The sequence below is a fragment of the Oncorhynchus nerka genome, linkage group LG20 (assembly GCF_034236695.1).
Source record: "Oncorhynchus nerka isolate Pitt River linkage group LG20, Oner_Uvic_2.0, whole genome shotgun sequence".
Lineage (NCBI taxonomy): Eukaryota > Metazoa > Chordata > Actinopteri > Salmoniformes > Salmonidae > Oncorhynchus > Oncorhynchus nerka.
The window spans coordinates 94,065,984-94,087,465 of record NC_088415.1 but is presented as its reverse complement, the minus strand read 5'-3'; the positions used below and the strand labels follow the sequence as shown (position 1 = coordinate 94,087,465).

General features: G+C 46.4%; 1 protein-coding gene across 2 annotated transcripts in view; it reads left to right on the top strand.

Annotated features, from left to right (window-relative positions):
- LOC115122246 (zinc finger FYVE domain-containing protein 9-like) overlaps positions 1-21,482 on the top strand; it is a 59,375-nt gene that overhangs the window by 16,009 nt on the left and 21,884 nt on the right. For both annotated transcript variants that reach the window (XM_065005991.1, XM_065005992.1), the window contains exons 2-4: positions 13,866-13,967; positions 16,340-16,427; positions 19,851-21,379. In XM_065005991.1, the coding sequence (XP_064862063.1) occupies positions 16,358-16,427; positions 19,851-21,379 (1,599 nt within the window). In that variant the 5' untranslated portion in view covers positions 13,866-13,967; positions 16,340-16,357. The remainder of the gene's footprint in view (positions 1-13,865; positions 13,968-16,339; positions 16,428-19,850; positions 21,380-21,482) is intronic.

Here is a 21,482-nt window from a genome sequence, read left to right as displayed (position 1 = left end):
GGAGATTCAGGTATGAATGTCCAGAGAGCAGTTGAAATCCAGGGACATGGAGAGAAAAATTGGTCCGATATGTTCCGTTCCCGAGCCGCGCTGCGCCGTACAAAACTGGCGATAGATTTTCGAGCTAAAGGATAGCTGATGACCACAAACCGTGGTTAGCTGAATACTAACGATTTGCCAGTAAAGAAGCGAACTAGCTTCTGAACTAGCTTCTGAACTAGCTTCTGGGATAGCTTCTGGCTAGCTCCTGGCTAGCTTCTGGCTAGTTTCTGGCTAGTTTCTGGCTAGCTTCTGGCTAGTTTCTGGCTAGTTTCTGGCTAGTTTCTGGCTAGCTCCTGGCTAGCTTCTGACTAGCTTCTGGCTAGTTTCTGGCTAGCTTCTTGGAGGATTACAGATTTGAGGTAAATAATACTTATTTATAAATATAAATTGGTGAGGCGGGTTGCAGGAGAGTGTTTTGAAGATGAGTTGATGGAAAATAAAAATAAAATGTATGTGAAAAAAGTTGTAAATATATATATATATATATACGGGACACGACAAGACAAGACGAGGACAAAAGACGTCTGAACTGCTATGCCATCTTGGAACAATGTAAGGGGTTGGGTAATGTATTGGGTTGGGTAATGTATTGGGTTGGGTAATGTATTGGGTTGGGTAATGTATTGGGTTGAGTGTCATACTACATACTCACCAAGGTTAGGGTTAGATGGGTTATAGTGTCATACTACATACTCACCAAGGTTAGGGCTAGGCTAGATGGGTTATAGTGTCATACTACATACTCACCAAGGTTAGGGTTAGATGGGTTATAGTGTCATACTACATACTCACCAAGGTTAGGGTTAGGCTAGATGGGTTATAGTGTCATACTACATACTCACCAAGGTTAGGGTTAGATGGGTTATAGTGTCATACTACATACTCACCAAGGTTAGGGCTAGGCTAGATGGGTTATAGTGTCATACTACATACTCACCAAGGTTAGGGTTAGATGGGTTATAGTGTCATACTACATACTCACCAAGGTTAGGGCTAGGCTAGATGGGTTATAGTGTCATACTACATACTCACCAAGGTTAGGGTTAGGCTAGATGGGTTATAGTGTCATATTACATACTCACCAAGGTTAGGGTTAGGCTAGATGGGTTATAGTGTCATACTACATACTCACCAAGGTTAGGGCTAGGCTAGATGGGTTATAGTGTCATACTACATACTCACCAAGGTTAGGGCTAGGCTAGATGGGTTATAGTGTCATACTACATACTCACCAAGGTTAGGGTTAGATGGGTTATAGTGTCATACTACATACTCACCAAGGTTAGGGCTAGGCTAGATGGGTTATAGTGTCATACTACATACTCACCAAGGTTAGGGTTAGGCTAGATGGGTTATAGTGTCATATTACATACTCACCAAGGTTAGGGTTAGGCTAGATGGGTTATAGTGTCATACTACATACTCACCAAGGTTAGGGCTAGGCTAGATGGGTTATAGTGTCATACTACATACTCACCAAGGTTAGGGTTAGGCTAGATGGGTTATAGTGTCATACTACATACTCACCAAGGTTAGGGTTAGGCTAGATGGGTTATAGTGTCATACTACATACTCACCAAGGTTAGGGCTAGGCTAGATGGGTTATAGTGTCATACTACATACTCACCAAGGTTAGGGTTAGATGGGTTATAGTGTCATACTACATACTCACCAAGGTTAGGGTTAGATGGGTTATAGTGTCATACTACATACTCACCAAGGTTAGGGTTAGGCTAGATGGGTTATAGTGTCATACTACATACTCACCAAGGTTAGGGTTAGGCTAGATGGGTTATAGTGTCATACTACATACTCACCAAGGTTAGGGTTAGATGGGTTATAGTGTCATACTACATACTCACCAAGGTTAGGGCTAGGCTAGATGGGTTATAGTGTCATACTACATACTCACCAAGGTTAGGGTTAGATGGGTTATAGTGTCATACTACATACTCACCAAGGTTAGGCTAGATGGGTTATAGTGTCATACTACATACTCACCAAGGTTAGGGCTAGATGGGTTATAGTGTCATACTACATACTCACCAAGGTTAGGGTTAGATGGGTTATAGTGTCATACTACATACTCACCAAGGTTAGGGCTAGGCTAGATGGGTTATAGTGTCATACTACATACTCACCAAGGTTAGGGTTAGGCTAGATGGGTTATAGTGTCATACTACATACTCACCAAGGTTAGGGCTAGGCTAGATGGGTTATAGTGTCATACTACATACTCACCAAGGTTAGGGCTAGGCTAGATGGGTTATAGTGTCATACTACATACTCACCAAGGTTAGGGCTAGATGGGTTATAGTGTCATACTACATACTCACCAAGGTTAGGGCTAGGCTAGATGGGTTATAGTGTCATACTACATACTCACCAAGGTTAGGGTTAGATGGGTTATAGTGTCATACTACATACTCACCAAGGTTAGGGTTAGATGGGTTATAGTGTCATACTACATACTCACCAAGGTTAGGGTTAGATGGGTTATAGTGTCATACTACATACTCACCAAGGTTAGGGTTAGGCTAGATGGGTTATAGTGTCATACTACATACTCACCAAGGTTAGGGTTAGGCTAGATGGGTTATAGTGTCATACTACATACTCACCAAGGTTAGGGTTAGATGGGTTATAGTGTCATACTACATACTCACCAAGGTTAGGGTTAGGCTAGATGGGTTATAGTGTCATACTACATACTCACCAAGGTTAGGGTTAGGCTAGATGGGTTATAGTGTCATACTACATACTCACCAAGGTTAGGGTTAGGCTAGATGGGTTATAGTGTCATACTACATACTCACCAAGGTTAGGGTTAGGCTAGATGGGTTATAGTGTCATACTACATACTCACCAAGGTTAGGGTTAGGCTAGATGGGTTATAGTGTCATACTACATACTCACCAAGGTTAGGGTTAGGCTAGATGGGTTATAGTGTCATACTACATACTCACCAAGGTTAGGGTTAGGCTAGATGGGTTATAGTGTCATACTACATACTCACCAAGGTTAGGGTTAGGCTAGATGGGTTATAGTGTCATACTACATACTCACCAAGGTTAGGGTTAGATGGGTTATAGTGTCATACTACATACTCACCAAGGTTAGGGTTAGATGGGTTATAGTGTCATACTACATACTCACCAAGGTTAGGGTTAGGCTAGATGGGTTATAGTGTCATACTACATACTCACCAAGGTTAGGGCTAGATGGGTTATAGTGTCATACTACATACTCACCAAGGTTAGGGTTAGATGGGTTATAGTGTCAATCTAAATACTCACCAAGGTTAGGGTTAGATGGGTTATAGTGTCATACTACATACTCACCAAGGTTAGGCTAGATGGGTTATAGTGTCATACTACATACTCACCAAGGTTAGGGCTAGGCTAGATGGGTTATAGTGTCATACTACATACTCACCAAGGTTAGGGTTAGATGGGTTATAGTGTCATACTACATACTCACCAAGGTTAGGGTTAGGCTAGATGGGTTATAGTGTCATACTACATACTCACCAAGGTTAGGGTTAGATGGGTTATAGTGTCATACTACATACTCACCAAGGTTAGGGCTAGGCTAGATGGGTTATAGTGTCATACTACATACTCACCAAGGTTAGGGCTAGGCTAGATGGGTTATAGTGTCATACTACATACTCACCAAGGTTAGGGCTAGGCTAGATGGGTTATAGTGTCATACTACATACTCACCAAGGTTAGGGTTAGATGGGTTATAGTGTCATACTACATACTCACCAAGGTTAGGGCTAGATGGGTTATAGTGTCATACTACATACTCACCAAGGTTAGGGTTAGATGGGTTATAGTGTCATACTACATACTCACCAAGGTTAGGGTTAGATGGGTTATAGTGTCATACTACATACTCACCAAGGTTAGGGTTAGGCTAGATGGGTTATAGTGTCATACTACATACTCACCAAGGTTAGGGTTAGGCTAGATGGGTTATAGTGTCATACTACATACTCACCAAGGTTAGGGTTAGATGGGTTATAGTGTCATACTACATACTCACCAAGGTTAGGGTTAGGCTAGATGGGTTATAGTGTCATACTACATACTCACCAAGGTTAGGGTTAGATGGGTTATAGTGTCATACTACATACTCACCAAGGTTAGGGCTAGGCTAGATGGGTTATAGTGTCATACTACATACTCACCAAGGTTAGGGTTAGATGGGTTATAGTGTCATACTACATACTCACCAAGGTTAGGGCTAGATGGGTTATAGTGTCATACTACATACTCACCAAGGTTAGGGTTAGGCTAGATGGGTTATAGTGTCATACTACATACTCACCAAGGTTAGGGTTAGATGGGTTATAGTGTCATACTACATACTCACCAAGGTTAGGGTTAGATGGGTTATAGTGTCATACTACATACTCACCAAGGTTAGGGTTAGATGGGTTATAGTGTCATACTACATACTCACCAAGGTTAGGGTTAGATGGGTTATAGTGTCATACTACATACTCACCAAGGTTAGGGTTAGATGGGTTATAGTGTCATACTACATACTCACCAAGGTTAGGGTTAGATGGGTTATAGTGTCATACTACATACTCACCAAGGTTAGGGTTAGATGGGTTATAGTGTCATACTACATACTCACCAAGGTTAGGGTTAGATGGGTTATAGTGTCATACTACATACTCACCAAGGTTAGGGCTAGATGGGTTATAGTGTCATACTACATACTCACCAAGGTTAGGGTTAGGCTAGATGGGTTATAGTGTCATACTACATACTCACCAAGGTTAGGGTTAGATGGGTTATAGTGTCATACTACATACTCACCAAGGTTAGGGTTAGATGGGTTATAGTGTCATACTACATACTCACCAAGGTTAGGGTTAGGCTAGATGGGTTATAGTGTCATACTACATACTCACCAAGGTTAGGGTTAGATGGGTTATAGTGTCATACTACATACTCACCAAGGTTAGGGTTAGGCTAGATGGGTTATAGTGTCATACTACATACTCACCAAGGTTAGGGTTAGATGGGTTATAGTGTCATACTACATACTCACCAAGGTTAGGGTTAGGCTAGATGGGTTATAGTGTCATACTACATACTCACCAAGGTTAGGGCTAGATGGGTTATAGTGTCATACTACATACTCACCAAGGTTAGGGCTAGGCTAGATGGGTTATAGTGTCATACTACATACTCACCAAGGTTAGGGTTAGATGGGTTATAGTGTCATACTACATACTCACCAAGGTTAGGGTTAGGCTAGATGGGTTATAGTGTCATACTACATACTCACCAAGGTTAGGGTTAGATGGGTTATAGTGTCATACTACATACTCACCAAGGTTAGGGCTAGATGGGTTATAGTGTCATACTACATACTCACCAAGGTTAGGGTTAGATGGGTTATAGTGTCATACTACATACTCACCAAGGTTAGGGTTAGATGGGTTATAGTGTCATACTACATACTCACCAAGGTTAGGGTTAGATGGGTTATAGTGTCATACTACATACTCACCAAGGTTAGGGTTAGATGGGTTATAGTGTCATACTACATACTCACCAAGGTTAGGGTTAGATGGGTTATAGTGTCATACTACATACTCACCAAGGTTAGGGGCTAGATGGGTTATAGTGTCATACTACATACTCACCAAGGTTAGGGCTAGATGGGTTATAGTGTCATACTACATACTCACCAAGGTTAGGTTAGATGGGTTATAGTGTCATACTACATACTCACCAAGGTTAGGTTAGATGGGTTATAGTGTCATACTACATACTCACCAAGGTTAGGGCTAGATGGGTTATAGTGTCATACTACATACTCACCAAGGTTAGGGTTAGATGGGTTATAGTGTCATACTACATACTCACCAAGGTTAGGGTTTGGGTTATAGTGCTAGATGGGTTAGGGCTAGATGGGTTATAGTGTCATACTACATACTCACCAAGGTTAGGGTTAGATGGGTTATAGTGTCATACTACATACTCACCAAGGTTAGGGCTAGGCTAGATGGGTTATAGTGTCATACTACATACTCACCAAGGTTAGGGCTAGATGGGTTATAGTGTCATACTACATACTCACCAAGGTTAGGGTTAGGCTAGATGGGTTATAGTGTCATACTACATACTCACCAAGGTTAGGGTTAGATGGGTTATAGTGTCATACTACATACTCACCAAGGTTAGGGTTAGATGGGTTATAGTGTCATACTACATACTCACCAAGGTTAGGGCTAGATGGGTTATAGTGTCATACTACATACTCACCAAGGTTAGGGTTAGATGGGTTATAGTGTCATACTACATACTCACCAAGGTTAGGGTTAGATGGGTTATAGTGTCATACTACATACTCACCAAGGTTAGGGCTAGATGGGTTATAGTGTCATACTACATACTCACCAAGGTTAGGGTTAGATGGGTTATAGTGTCATACTACATACTCACCAAGGTTAGGGCTAGGCTAGATGGGTTATAGTGTCATACTACATACTCACCAAGGTTAGGGCTAGATGGGTTATAGTGTCATACTACATACTCACCAAGGTTAGGGCTAGGCTAGATGGGTTATAGTGTCATACTACATACTCACCAAGGTTAGGGTTAGATGGGTTATAGTGTCATACTACATACTCACCAAGGTTAGGGTTAGGCTAGATGGGTTATAGTGTCATACTACATACTCACCAAGGTTAGGGTTAGATGGGTTATAGTGTCATACTACATACTCACCAAGGTTAGGGCTAGATGGGTTATAGTGTCATACTACATACTCACCAAGGTTAGGGTTAGATGGGTTATAGTGTCATACTACATACTCACCAAGGTTAGGGTTAGATGGGTTATAGTGTCATACTACATACTCACCAAGGTTAGGGTTAGATGGGTTATAGTGTCATACTACATACTCACCAAGGTTAGGGTTAGATGGGTTATAGTGTCATACTACATACTCACCAAGGTTAGGGTTAGATGGGTTATAGTGTCATACTACATACTCACCAAGGTTAGGGCTAGATGGGTTATAGTGTCATACTACATACTCACCAAGGTTAGGGCTAGATGGGTTATAGTGTCATACTACATACTCACCAAGGTTAGGGTTAGATGGGTTATAGTGTCATACTACATACTCACCAAGGTTAGGTTAGATGGGTTATAGTGTCATACTACATACTCACCAAGGTTAGGGCTAGATGGGTTATAGTGTCATACTACATACTCACCAAGGTTAGGGTTAGATGGGTTATAGTGTCATACTACATACTCACCAAGGTTAGGGTTAGATGGGTTATAGTGTCATACTACATACTCACCAAGGTTAGGGCTAGATGGGTTATAGTGTCATACTACATACTCACCAAGGTTAGGGTTAGATGGGTTATAGTGTCATACTACATACTCACCAAGGTTAGGGCTAGGCTAGATGGGTTATAGTGTCATACTACATACTCACCAAGGTTAGGGCTAGATGGGTTATAGTGTCATACTACATACTCACCAAGGTTAGGGTTAGGCTAGATGGGTTATAGTGTCATACTACATACTCACCAAGGTTAGGGTTAGATGGGTTATAGTGTCATACTACATACTCACCAAGGTTAGGGTTAGATGGGTTATAGTGTCATACTACATACTCACCAAGGTTAGGGCTAGATGGGTTATAGTGTCATACTACATACTCACCAAGGTTAGGGTTAGATGGGTTATAGTGTCATACTACATACTCACCAAGGTTAGGGTTAGATGGGTTATAGTGTCATACTACATACTCACCAAGGTTAGGGCTAGATGGGTTATAGTGTCATACTACATACTCACCAAGGTTAGGGTTAGATGGGTTATAGTGTCATACTACTACATACTCACCAAGGTTAGGGCTAGATGGGTTATAGTGTCATACTACATACTCACCAAGGTTAGGGCTAGATGGGTTATAGTGTCATACTACATACTCACCAAGGTTAGGGTTAGATGGGTTATAGTGTCATACTACATACTCACCAAGGTTAGGGTTAGATGGGTTATAGTGTCATACTACATACTCACCAAGGTTAGGGCTAGATGGGTTATAGTGTCATACTACATACTCACCAGGTTAGGGTTAGGCTAGATGGGTTATAGTGTCATACTACATACTCACCAAGGTTAGGGCTAGATGGGTTATAGTGTCATACTACATACTCACCAAGGTTAGGGCTAGATGGGTTATAGTGTCATACTACATACTCACCAAGGTTAGGGTTAGATGGGTTATAGTGTCATACTACATACTCACCAAGGTTAGGGCTAGATGGGTTATAGTGTCATACTACATACTCACCAAGGTTAGGGCTAGATGGGTTATAGTGTCATACTACATACTCACCAAGGTTAGGGTTAGATGGGTTATAGTGTCATACTACATACTCACCAAGGTTAGGGTTAGATGGGTTATAGTGTCATACTACATACTCACCAAGGTTAGGGCTAGATGGGTTATAGTGTCATACTACATACTCACCAAGGTTAGGGTTAGGCTAGATGGGTTATAGTGTCATACTACATACTCACCAAGGTTAGGGCTAGATGGGTTATAGTGTCATACTACATACTCACCAAGGTTAGGGCTAGATGGGTTATAGTGTCATACTACATACTCACCAAGGTTAGGGTTAGATGGGTTATAGTGTCATACTACATACTCACCAAGGTTAGGGTTAGATGGGTTATAGTGTCATACTACATACTCACCAAGGTTAGGGCTAGATGGGTTATAGTGTCATACTACATACTCACCAAGGTTAGGGTTAGATGGGTTATAGTGTCATACTACATACTCACCAAGGTTAGGGTTAGATGGGTTATAGTGTAACCATTGGGTTATAGTGTCATACTACATACTCACCAAGGTTAGGGTTAGATGGGTTATAGTGTCATACTACATACTCACCAAGGTTAGGGTTAGATGGGTTATAGTGTCATACTACATACTCACCAAGGTTAGGGTTAGATGGGTTATAGTATAACCATTGGGTTATAGTGTCATACTACATACTCACCAAGGTTAGGGTTAGATGGGTTATAGTGTCATACTACATACTCACCAAGGTTAGGGTTAGATGGGTTATAGTGTCATACTACATACTCACCAAGGTTAGGGTTAGATGGGTTATAGTGTCATACTACATACTCACCAAGGTTAGGGTTAGGCTAGATGGGTTATAGTGTCATACTACATACTCACCAAGGTTAGGGTTAGGCTAGATGGGTTATAGTGTCATACTACATACTCACCAAGGTTAGGGTTAGATGGGTTATAGTGTCATACTACATACTCACCAAGGTTAGGGCTAGGCTAGATGGGTTATAGTGTCATACTACATACTCACCAAGGTTAGGCTAGATGGGTTATAGTGTCATACTACATACTCACCAAGGTTAGGGTTAGGCTAGATGGGTTATAGTGTCATACTACATACTCACCAAGGTTAGGGTTAGATGGGTTATAGTGTCATACTACATACTCACCAAGGTTAGGGTTAGATGGGTTATAGTGTCATACTACATACTCACCAAGGTTAGGGTTAGATGGGTTATAGTGTCATACTACATACTCACCAAGGTTAGGGTTAGATGGGTTATAGTGTCATACTACATACTCACCAAGGTACCAACTATGTGAACAGCCTCCTGCACATCTCTCTATCAACACATCCTGCTGTGTGAGGACAGGAGCCAGCCTGATTCAGATTTAATTACCCAGAGTGTGAATAATACATAATGCAGCTGTTGTAGACCTGTGAACTCGCATTCAAGGACAACGCCGCCACTTAACATTCGGGTTGCGTTTAAGGTTCAATGGCGTACTACACAGTTTTGGTGCCATTTTATGATTTAATGTCTGTTGACTGTTTTAGTGACGTTTTTGTCGGGAGGATCCCTGAGATGACTACAATGCAATAAATGATGGGCAGTGATTTTTCCAGAGAACTACAGACGGGTTATATAGGTTTCTGATCATGTTGGAACGTCCTGCTGTGCGTTGCTATGCGTTGCTATGCTATTGTGTTGCTATGCGTTGCTATGCTATTGTGTTGCTATGCGTTGCAATGCTATTGTGTTGCTATGCGTTGCAATGCTATTGCGTTGCTATGCGTTGCTATGCTATTGCATATCTTTAAATGGGATATGGTAGTAGGTGCCTGGTGTTTCATCAGCAACAGTTTCCCCGTGTGTATCAAGAATGGCTCAACCACTCAAAGGACATCCAGTCAACTGGACACAACTGTGGGCCAGCATCCCTGTGGAATGCTTTCGATACCTTTTTGTAGAGTCCATGAGGAATTATGGCTCAATATTAGGATGGCGTTCCTAATGTTCTGGTATACTCTGTGTAGTATACAGTAGCAATTGAGCCCGGGGACAGGGAGTCGGATGAGGCCAATTGACTGTTTACACTTGGTCCAAATGGAACCCGCTTTTACTATACTATAAATAGTGCACTACTTTAAGGGTGTTCATTTGGGACGAAGCCTTGATCTGGTCAAGGATTCCCGTTCATCTAAAAACAAGCATGTTGCCTCTTAATCAGATTGAGTCTCAGTAGTGTAAGGTTGGAGCCATGCTGTGTTGAGGCGGGGTCTGTGATAATGAGAGATTGGGTTTCCTCCCCATTTGTTCCTTAAAGGTGACATGAATTATCACCACACACACACCCCCACTCGTACACACACACACACACACACCCCCACTCGTACACACACACACCCCCACTCGTACACACACACACCCCCACTCGTACACACACACACCCCCACTCGTACACACACACACACACATTCGTACACACACTCGCACACACACACACACACAGACACACACACACACACACACAGTAGTCAGGTGGAAGAGGTTACTTTACATTATCACACGAGGCTGGAAAATGGCGTCAACAGAGAGGGCTGCCGCGCTTCGAGCTCTTAGAAACATCTAAAAACAAGTATGTTGCCTCTTAATATTAAATGGCGCCAACAGAGAGGGCTCTTAATCTAAAAACAAGTATGTTGCCTCTTAATATTAAATGGCGCCAACAGAGAGGGCTGCCGCGCTTCGAGCTCTTAGAAACATCTAAAAACAAGTATGTTGCCTCTTAATATTAAATGGCGGCAACAGAGATGGCTGCCGTGCTTCGAGCTCTTAGAAACGTCTAAAAACAAGTATGTTGCCTCTTAATATTAAATGGCGCCAACAGAGAGGGCTGCCGTGCATCTCGAGCTCTTAGAAACGTCTAAAACAAGTATGTTGCCTCTTAATATTAAATGGCGCCAACAGAGAGGGCTGCCGTGCTTCGAGCTCTTAGAAACGTCTAAAAACAAGTATGTTGCCTCTTAATATTAAATTGCTTCGAGCTCTTAGAAACGTCTAAAAACAAGTATGTTGCCTCTTAATATTAAATGGCGGCAACAGAGAGGGCTGCCGTGCTTCGAGCTCTTAGAAACGTCTAAAAACAAGTATGTTGCCTCTTAATATTAAATGGCGCCAACAGAGAGGGCTGCCGTGCTTCGAGCTCTTAGAAACGTCTAAAAACAAGTATGTTGCCTCTTAATATTAAATGGCGTCAACAGAGGGCTGCCGTGCTTCGAGCTCTTAGAAACGTCTAAAAACAAGTATGTTGCCTCTTAATATTAAATGGCGCCAACAGAGAGGGCTGCCGTGCTTCGAGCTCTTAGAAACATCTAAAAACAAGTATGTTGCCTCTTAATATTAAATGGCGCCTAACCAAATTTGGGTTTTTTTTCGCATTATTATTTGTAAATTATTTTGTACATAATGTTTCTGCCACCATCTTATGACCGGAAATAGCTTCTGGATATCAGGACGGCGATGACTCACCTCAAACCGGACGAAGATCTTTGTTTTAACGTGTCGGACGCGAAAGTTTAACTGCAGACATCCCCCGACAAGAGGCCCAAATCCACGTCATTCGCATGAAGAAAAGACTAAGACGAAGGGGGGACGTAGGTCTGGGTGTAAGAATCCGATGGCGACTGGGTAACATGCCTCTGCCTTCCATACCATTAGCCAACGTGCAATCACTGGAGAATAAACTGGATGAGCTGCGATCAAGACTATCCTACCAACGGGACATTAAAAACGGTTATCTTATGTTTCAACGAGTCGTGGCTGAACAACGACATGGATAACGCCCAGCTGGCTGGGTTTTCCGTGCATCGGCAAGATGTTCCCCCATGACTGCATGGGCAAGCACGGCTCTAACACCAAGTTTGCCGACCACGCAACTGTGGTAGGCCTGATCACCGACAACGATGAGACAGCCGGGAGGCCCTCAAAGTGATCAAGATAAAGTTACCAGCCTCAGAAATTGCAGCCAAATAAATGCTTCACAGAGTTCAAGTAACAGACACATCTCAACATCAACTGTTCAGAGGAAACTGTGTGAATCAGGTCTTCCTGGTCGAATTGCTACAAAGAAACCACTACTAAAGAACACCAATAAGAAGAGACTTGCTTGAGCCAAGAAACACGAGCAATGAACATTAGACTGGTGGAAATCTGTCCTTTGGTCTGATGAGTCCAAATTTGAGATTTTTGGTTCCAACTGCTGTGTCTTTGTGAGAGGCAGAGTAGATGAACGGATGATGTCCGCATGTGTGGTTCCTACCGTGAAGCATGGAGGAGGAGGTGTTATGGTGTGTGGTTCCTACCGTGAAGCATGGAGGAGGAGGAGGAGGTGTGCTGGAGTGGGGGTGCTTTTCTGGTGACACTGTCTGTGATTTATTTAGCATTCAAGGCACACTTAACCAGCATGGCTACCACAGCATTCTGCAGTGATACACCATCCCATCTGGTTTGGGCTTAGTGGGACTATCATTTGTTTTTCAACAGGACAATGACCCAACACACCTCCAGGCTGTGTAAGGGCTATTTGACCAAGAAGGAGAGTGATGGAGTGCTGCATCAGATGACCTGGCCTCCACAATCACCTGACATCAACCTAATTGAGATGGTTTGGGATGAGTTGGACAGCAGAGTGAAGGAAAAGCAGCCAACAAGTGCTCAGCATACAGTACCAGTGAAAAGTTTGGACACCTGCATTCAAGGGTTTTTCTTTATTTTTTTTTTGTACTATTTTCAACATTGGAGAATAATAGTGAAGACATCAAAACTACAAAATAACACATTATGGAATCATGTAGAAGCCAGAAAAGTGTTAAACAAATCTAAATATATTTGTAAAACCGTCACTCTTCAAAATCTCTGGTCCCTGGTAAAAAAAAGTAACATTTTAAAAGTTAGGTAAGAACAAATTATTATTTACAGTGACGACCTACCCCGGCCAAACCCTAACCAGGACGACACTGGGGCAATTGTGTGCCGCCCTATGGGACTCCAAATAACGGCCGGTTGTGAACCAAGGTCTGGAGTGAACGCCTCTAGCACTGAGATGCAGTGTCTTAGACCGCTGTACCACTTGGGAGCGTAATGCCTGGTCCTCTCCCCTCCCTTATACTGTCATGACCCTGAAGTTCAAACATTACAGTTTTGACCCCTGAGGTCCTGGTCAGCAAGAAGACTGGCCAGGTGTGTGTGTACTGTTCTACTCCGATTGGCCATTGCTCTTTATCCTCTATCAGACCAAGACTGCAGTCAATTCCTCTCTAGTCATTTCCCTGAAGTGTGCATTCATTCAGTAATAGGTGATCAGAATGCGCTCAACAGGTGTGGAATGAAACATTAACACCAAATAAAAGCCTATTTGATGAGCCTGAGTGTGACAGGTCCTTGTCGTTGCAGATATGGGTGCTTGGCGCTGGCCAGACTGGATGAGGAAGTGAGGCTGAGTGAGAAGGAGATCACAGCTACCCAGGACTACTGTTGGAGAGGACCTCTGGACAGGTGAGGGGAGGGAGTGAGCGAGATGATTGCCCGACGAGCGAGACATGGGGAGGGAGATGAAGAGATTGAGAGGGCGTTAACCCTTTGGCGTTAACCCAGATAACTACTTCCAGTGCTGGTACTAACCCGCTGCTAACCCGCTGCTAACCCGCTGCTAACCCGCTGCTAACCCGCTGCTAACCCGCTGCTAACCCGGTGTTAACCCGGTGTTCCCCCGTTGCCAACCTGGTGTTCCCCCGTTGCCAACCTGGTGTTCCCCCGTTGCCAACCTGGTGTTCCCCCGTTGCCAACCTGGTGTTCCCCCGTTGCCAACCTGGTGTTCCCCCGTTGCCAACCTGGTGTTCCCCCGTTGCCAACCTGGTGTTCCCCCGTTGCCAACCTGGTGTTCCCCCGTTGCCAACCTGGTGTTCCCCCGCTGCCAACCTGGTGTTCCCCGCTGCCAACCTGGTGTTCCCCGCTGCCAACCTGGTGTTCCCCGCTGCCAACCTGGTGTTCCCCGCTGCCAACCTGGTGTTCCCCGCTGCCAACCTGGTGTTCCCCGCTGCCAACCTGGTGTTCCCCGCTGCCAACCTGGTGTTCCCCGCTGCCAACCTGGTGTTCCCCGCTGCCAACCTGGTGTTCCCCGCTGCCAACCTGGTGTTCCCCGCTGCCAACCTGGTGTTCCCCGCTGCCAACCTGGTGTTCCCCGCTGCCAACCTGGTGTTCCCCGCTGCCAACCTGGTGTTCCCCGCTGCCAACCTGGTGTTCCCCGCTGCCAACCTGGTGTTCCCCGCTGCCAACCTGGTGTTCCCCCGCTGCCAACCTGGTGTTCCCCCGCTGCCAACCTGGTGTTCCCCCGCTGCCAACCTGGTGTTCCCCCGCTGCCAACCTGGTGTTCCCCCGCTGCCAACCTGGTGTTCCCCGCTGCCAACCTGGTGTTTACCCGCTGCCAACCTGGTGTTTCCCCGCTGCCAACCTGGTGTTTACCCGCTGCTAACCTGGTGTTTACCCGCTGCTAACCTGGTGTTTACCCGCTGCTAACCTGGTGTTTACCCGCTGCTAACCTGGTGTTTACCCGCTGCTAACCTGGTGTTTACCCGCTGCTAACCCGGTGTTTACCCGCTGCTAACCCGGTGTTTACCCGCTGCTAACCCGGTGTTTACCCGCTGCTAACCCGGTGTTTACCCGCTGTTTACCCGCTGCTAACCCGGTGTTAACCCGCTGCCAACCCGGTGTTAACCCGCTGCCAACCCGGTGTTAACCCGCTGCCAACCCGGTTTAGTACTAACCCGGTGTTAACCCGCTGCCAACCTGGTGTTAACCCGCTGCCAACCCGGTGTTAACCCGCTGCCAACCCGGTGTTAACCCGCTGCTAACCCGCTGCTAACCCGGTGTTAACCCGGTGTTAACCCGCTGCTAACCCGGTGTTAACCCTATATTAACAGGTTCCTGCAGCGTGTTTATGATTTATGATGCGGCATGTTGGGCCATTCTGCATATATTTTTTCCGTTTTACTAACTGAATTTCACTGCTCCTTCTTTGGCACATACACAGTCCTCAGTGTCAGAGCCTCTTGAGGGGTGAATGCAGCCTTGGCTTCGGAGAGTCTGTCTGCTATACGGGAGTTGGCTGTATCCCATAGTGAGACATTGAAACTAGTATTTGAAAGAGAACTCAAGGTAGGTTCATGCTCTACAACATCCGTAGAGTACGACCCTGCCTCACACAGGAAGCGGCGCAGGTCCTAATCCAGGCACTTGTCATCTCCCGTCTGGATTACTGCAACTCGCTGTTGGCTGGGCTCCCTGCCTGTGCCATTAAACCCCTACAACTCATCCAGAACGCCGCAGCCCGTCTGGTGTTCAACCTTCCCAAGTTCTCTCACGTCACCCCGCTCCTCCGCTCTCTCCACTGGCTTCCAGTTGAAGCTCGCATCCGCTACAAGACCATGGTGCTTGCCTACGGAGCTGTGAGGGGAACGGCACCTCAGTACCTCCAGGCTCTGATCAGGCCCTACACCCAAACAAGGGCACTGCGTTCATCCACCTCTGGCCTGCTCGCCTCCCTACCACTGAGGAAGTACAGTTCCCGCTCAGCCCAGTCAAAACTGTTCGCTGCTCTGGCCCCCCAATGGTGGAACAAACTCCCTCACGACGCCAGGACAGCGGAGTCAATCACCATCTTCCGCAGACACCTGAAACCCCACCTCTTTCAGGAATACCTAGGATAGGATAAAGTAATCCTTCTCACCCCCCCCCCTTAAAAGATTTAGATGCACTATTGTAAAGTGGCTGTTCCACTGGATGTCTTAAGGTGAACGCACCAATTTGTAAGTCGCTCTGGATAAGAGCGTCTGCTAAATGACTTAAATGTAAATGTAAATGTGTTTCAGGGTGGAGGTACCGGACTCATGGAGAACCACTTCCAGACAGAGGCCTTCAACCTGGATAAAGTGTTGGATGACTTTGAGCAGAAGCAAGGTGAGTCAATTAACACATTTAACCAATTCATCAATCAATCCATCAACCCACCAATCAGATTCGCACTTACTATGCTGTGGTCCGATTCTCTACCCTTCTCTCTATGTATGTTTAAGCAAAGCAGAGGAAATTTGTTTGTTTTAGGCAGCTCAATTCTGATTCTAGGGCTGTGTTTAAACAGGCAGCTCAATTCTGATATTTTTCCATTAATTGGTCTTTTGACCCATTGGACCAGCGCTTTTGCCAATAATTGGGAAAAAGATCAGAATCGGGCTGTCTGTGTAAACACATCCCTAGATCAGAATTGGGCTGTCTGTTTAAACAACACCCTAGATCAGAATTGGGCTGTCTGTTTAAACAACACCCTAGATCAGAATTGGGCTGTCTGTTTAAACAACACCCTAGATCAGAATTGGGCTGTCTGTTTAAACAACACCCTAGATCAGAATTGGGCTGTCTGTTTAAACAACACCCTAGATCGATCAGAATTGGGCTGTCTGTTTAAACAACACCCTAGATCAGAATTGGGCTGTCTGTTTAAACACATCCTTGGTGTGTTAAGGCAGAGTATAAGAGTGTTTTGTAAGATACACACCGAGAGGGAACAGAGGTTATTTAATGGATAATTTGTGCCTCATGTCATTTTTGTGTGTGTGTGTGTGTGTGTGTGTGTGTGTGTGTGACATTCACATGGTACGTTTTGAAAATGTTGTGGAGACGGACAGGACCTCCATAGTCATCGTACACTGTCTGTAGGACAGTTCAGTGTGTGTGTGACATTCACATGGTACGTTTTGAAAATGTTGTGGAGACGGACAGGACCTCCATAGTCATCGTACACTGTCTGTAGGACAGTTCAGTGTGTGTGTGACATTCACATGGTACGTTTTGAAAATGTTGTGGAGACGGACAGGACCTCCATAGTCATCGTACACTGTCTGTAGGACAGTTCAGTGTGTGTGTGACATTCACATGGTACGTTTTGAAAATGTTGTGAGACGGACAGGACCTCCATAGTCATCGTACACTGTCTGTAGGACAGTTCAGTGTGTGTGTGACATTCACATGGTACTTTTTGAAAATGTTGTGGAGACGGACAGGACCTCCATAGTCATCGTACACTGTCTGTAGGACAGTTCAGTGTGTGTGTGACATTCACATGGTACTTTTTGAAAATGTTGTGGAGACGGACAGGACCTCCATAGTCATCGTACACTGTCTGTAGGACAGTTCAGTGTGTGTGTGACATTCACATGGTACGTTTTGAAAATGTTGTGGAGACGGACAGGACCTCCATAGTCATGACACTGTCTGTAGGACAGTTCAGTGTGTGTGTGACATTCACATGGTACGTTTTGAAAATGTTGTGGAGACGGACAGGACCTCCATAGTCATCGTACACTGTCTGTAGGACAGTTCAGTGTGTGTGTGACATTCACATGGTACGTTTTGAAAATGTTGTGGAGACGGACAGGACCTCCATAGTCATCGTACACTGTCTGTAGGACAGTTCAGTGTGTGTGTGACATTCACATGGTACGTTTTGAAAATGTTGTGAGACGGACAGGACCTCCATAGTCATCGTACACTGTCTGTAGGACAGTTCAGTGTGTGTGTGACATTCACATGGTACGTTTTGAAAATGTTGTGGAGACGGACAGGACCTCCATAGTCAACACTGTCTGTAGGACAGTTCAGTGTGTGTGTGACATTCACATGGTACGTTTGAAAATGTTGTGGAGACGGACAGGACCTCCATAGTCATCGTACACTGTCTGTAGGACAGTTCAGTGTGTGTGTGACATTCACATGGTACGTTTTGAAAATGTTGTGGAGACGGACAGGACCTCCATAGTCATCGTACACTGTCTGTAGGACAGTTCAGTGTGTGTGTGACATTCACATGGTACGTTTTGAAAATGTTGTGGAGACGGACAGGACCTCCATAGTCATCGTACACTGTCTGTAGGACAGTTCAGTGTGTGTGTGTGTGTGTGTGTGTTTGGCTGTGTCTGTAGGACAGTTCAGTGTGTGTGTGTTTGGCTGTGTCTGTAGGACAGTTCAGTGTGTGTGTGTGTGTGTGTGTGTGTGTGTGTGTGTTTGGCTGTGTCTGTAGGACAGTTCCGTGTATGTGTTTGGCTGTGTCTATTGGAAAGTTCAGTGTGTGTGTGTGTCTATTTAAGGCTAGTGCAGAGATCAGCAGTGTAAGGTTGGAGCCATGCTGTGTTGAGGCTGGGTCTGTGATAATGAGAGATTGGGTTTCCTCCCCATTTGTTCCTTAAAGGTGACATGAATTATCACACACACACACACACACACAGTCGCTCGGCTGGTTGTGTGTGCCTGTCATGTCACGGTACAGAGAGCTCTGTGTGTTCAGGCTGTGAGTGATTATCTGGGAGTCCTCTGCCAGATCCAGCTTGGCAGATTAACTGTGTGTGTGTGGGTGTGTTCAGGAATGTGGACTCCTCCCAACATTCTAGACAGTATTCAAGTGTCAGGGAGAAACGGGGAGGAGAGGGAGAGGAAAAGGAAAAGGAGAGGGAGAGGGAGAGGAAAAGGAGAGGGAGAGGAAAAGGAGAGGGAGAGGAAAAGGAGAGGGAGAGGAAAAGGAGAGGGAGAGGGAGAGGAAAAGGAGAGGGAGAGGAAAAGGAGAGGGAGAGGAAGAGGAGAGGGAGAGGAAAAGGAGAGGGAGAGGAAAAGGAGAGGGAGAGGAAAAGGAGAGGGAGAGGAAAGGAGAGGGAGAGGAAGGGAGAGGGAGAGGAAAAGGAAAAGGACAGGGGGAGAGACAGGGGGAGAGGACGGGGAGGAGAGGACGGAGAGGACGGGGAGGAGAGGACGGGGAGGACGGGGAGGGGGGGAGGAGAGGAGAGGAGAGGGAGGGAGAGGAAGGAGAGGACTGAGAGGGAGGACAGGACAGAGGGGAGGACGGGAGAGGACAGAGAGGAGAGAGGGAGAGGACAGAGAGGGAGAGGACAGAGAGGGAGAGGACAGAGAGGGAGAGGAAAGAAAGGGAGAGGACAGAGAGGGAGAGAAGAAAGAGAGGGCGAGGACAGAGAGGGGAGGAGAGAGAAGAGAGGGCGAGGACAGAGGGGAGGAAAGGAGAGGAGGAAAGAGGGGGAGAGGAAAGAGGGAGAGAGGAAAGGGAGGGGAGGAGAGGGAGAGGGGAGGAGAGAGAGAGAGGAGTTTGTATTTGGTGGCTTAGTATTACATCCCTCTTTCCTGTTGTCTCTGGTAATGTCCTTTCCTGTTGTCTCTGGTAATGCTCTTTCCCTCTTTCCTGTTGTCTCTGGTAATGTCCTTCCCTCTTTCCTGGTAATGTCCTTCCCTCTTTCCTGGTAATGTCCTTCCCTCTTTCCTGTTTGATATCTCATGGACTCATCTATTTCCTGTCCAGTGTTTCATTCTCCTCTCCCTCCCCAGATGAGACCGACAGTCCCAGTCTGTCTGATAAGTGGATTCAGATCCTGGCCCCTCCTGCCCACCTACTATCTCCGAACCGTGCCCTGGCTTTGACCCCAGACCTCGGCCCCCTCCCCTTAAAGACCCCCCTGCCCCCTGACCCGTCATCCAGCAACCCCCAGGGGCCCAACGCCAAATGCCACCCCACCGCCGAGCCCCCACCCTGGGGAGAACTACCAGACTGCCGTGCAGACGTGCGGAGCCCTCCATTCCCCCAGCCCAACATCGGCAAGCTGGTTGGGGGTGAGGGCTCGTCTAGCCCCCCTCCGTACCACCACCACTCCTCTATCAGCCCCTCTAGTCCAGCCAGCCCTGCCCTCAACGGGCTCAGTGAAGATCCCTGCAAGGGGAACCAGGCATGGGTGACCCCTTTAGACCACCACCTGCCCCCCACACCCTCAGACCCACGTACTGATGCCCCTGTGGGGGAGAGGGGTGACGGAAGCTCCCGCGTTAGTCAAACACACTTGACCATTGAGGAGAGGCTGGGAGGTGTTGAGGCGATAGCAGAGAAGTTGAACTCCAAGCCAGAGACCGAGAGACCTGGTGCTTGGTCACCTATTCACGACAGTGGTAGGGAGGAGGCTGGAATGGCTGGGATACAGTCACATGAGGAAGGAATCCCTAAGAGGGAAAGTCATGGAAATACTGTTAAAAATGGATTGATGAAGGAGGGACCGACAGAGCGGAAGGAGTGTAGGAATTCCTCTCAGAAGCAGACGAGGTTGATAGGAGAAATGGAGAAGGAGAGCAGGGGAGGTCAGGATGGAGAGATGGTTCTTACCAGCGGCATGGCTACTGAGGAGGAGGACCGAGGGAGCAGGGAGGAGGAAGAGGAGGACCGAGGGAGCAGGGAGGAGGAAGAGGAGGACCGAGGGAGCAGGGAGGAGGGCCAGTCTCTCCCTCCTCACTCCAAGGAGGACTCCGTAACAGAGGAGAAGGAGATGGAGGAGAGCAACCTAGAGAACGGAGGAGATAGCAGTGTTCCCTCCATACTAAACACTCGTCTGCAGCTGGTAAGTGTTCCGTTCGGTGGAGCACGTCCCAAACAACCGGTCACTCTCAAACTCCAGATCCCCTGGCCGCTATCCGGACAGGACCAGAACCAACTATCACCTACCGTTAACACCACCACCACCGCCGTCTGCAAGAACAAGAACCTTGAGAACCGTGCCGGTGACATAACCATGGAAACCGGAACCGTCGTTGCCGGGGGTGACCCTGGTGGTTGTGTCGAGGTTGTTAACGGGGAGTTGATGACGACGGAGACCCGTTTAGCGTTGGGCCTGGTGCCGGAGTCCGAGAGCAGCCCGGACAATGACCTCCAGGCTGGGTGTCACCACCAGGGTGCTCTGCCCAGGAAACAGCTCTCGTCCCTGGGGGATGTGGCCCCCGTGTGGGTCCCTGACTCCCAGGCTCCAGTCTGTATGAAGTGCGAGATCCGCTTCACCTTCACCAAGAGGAGGCATCACTGCAGGGCCTGTGGAAAGGTGGGTGGAGTCTATACTGCAGGGCCTGTGGAAAGGTGGGTGGAGTCTATACTGCAGGGCCTGTGGAATGGTGGGTGGAGTCTATACTGCAGGGCCCGTGGAA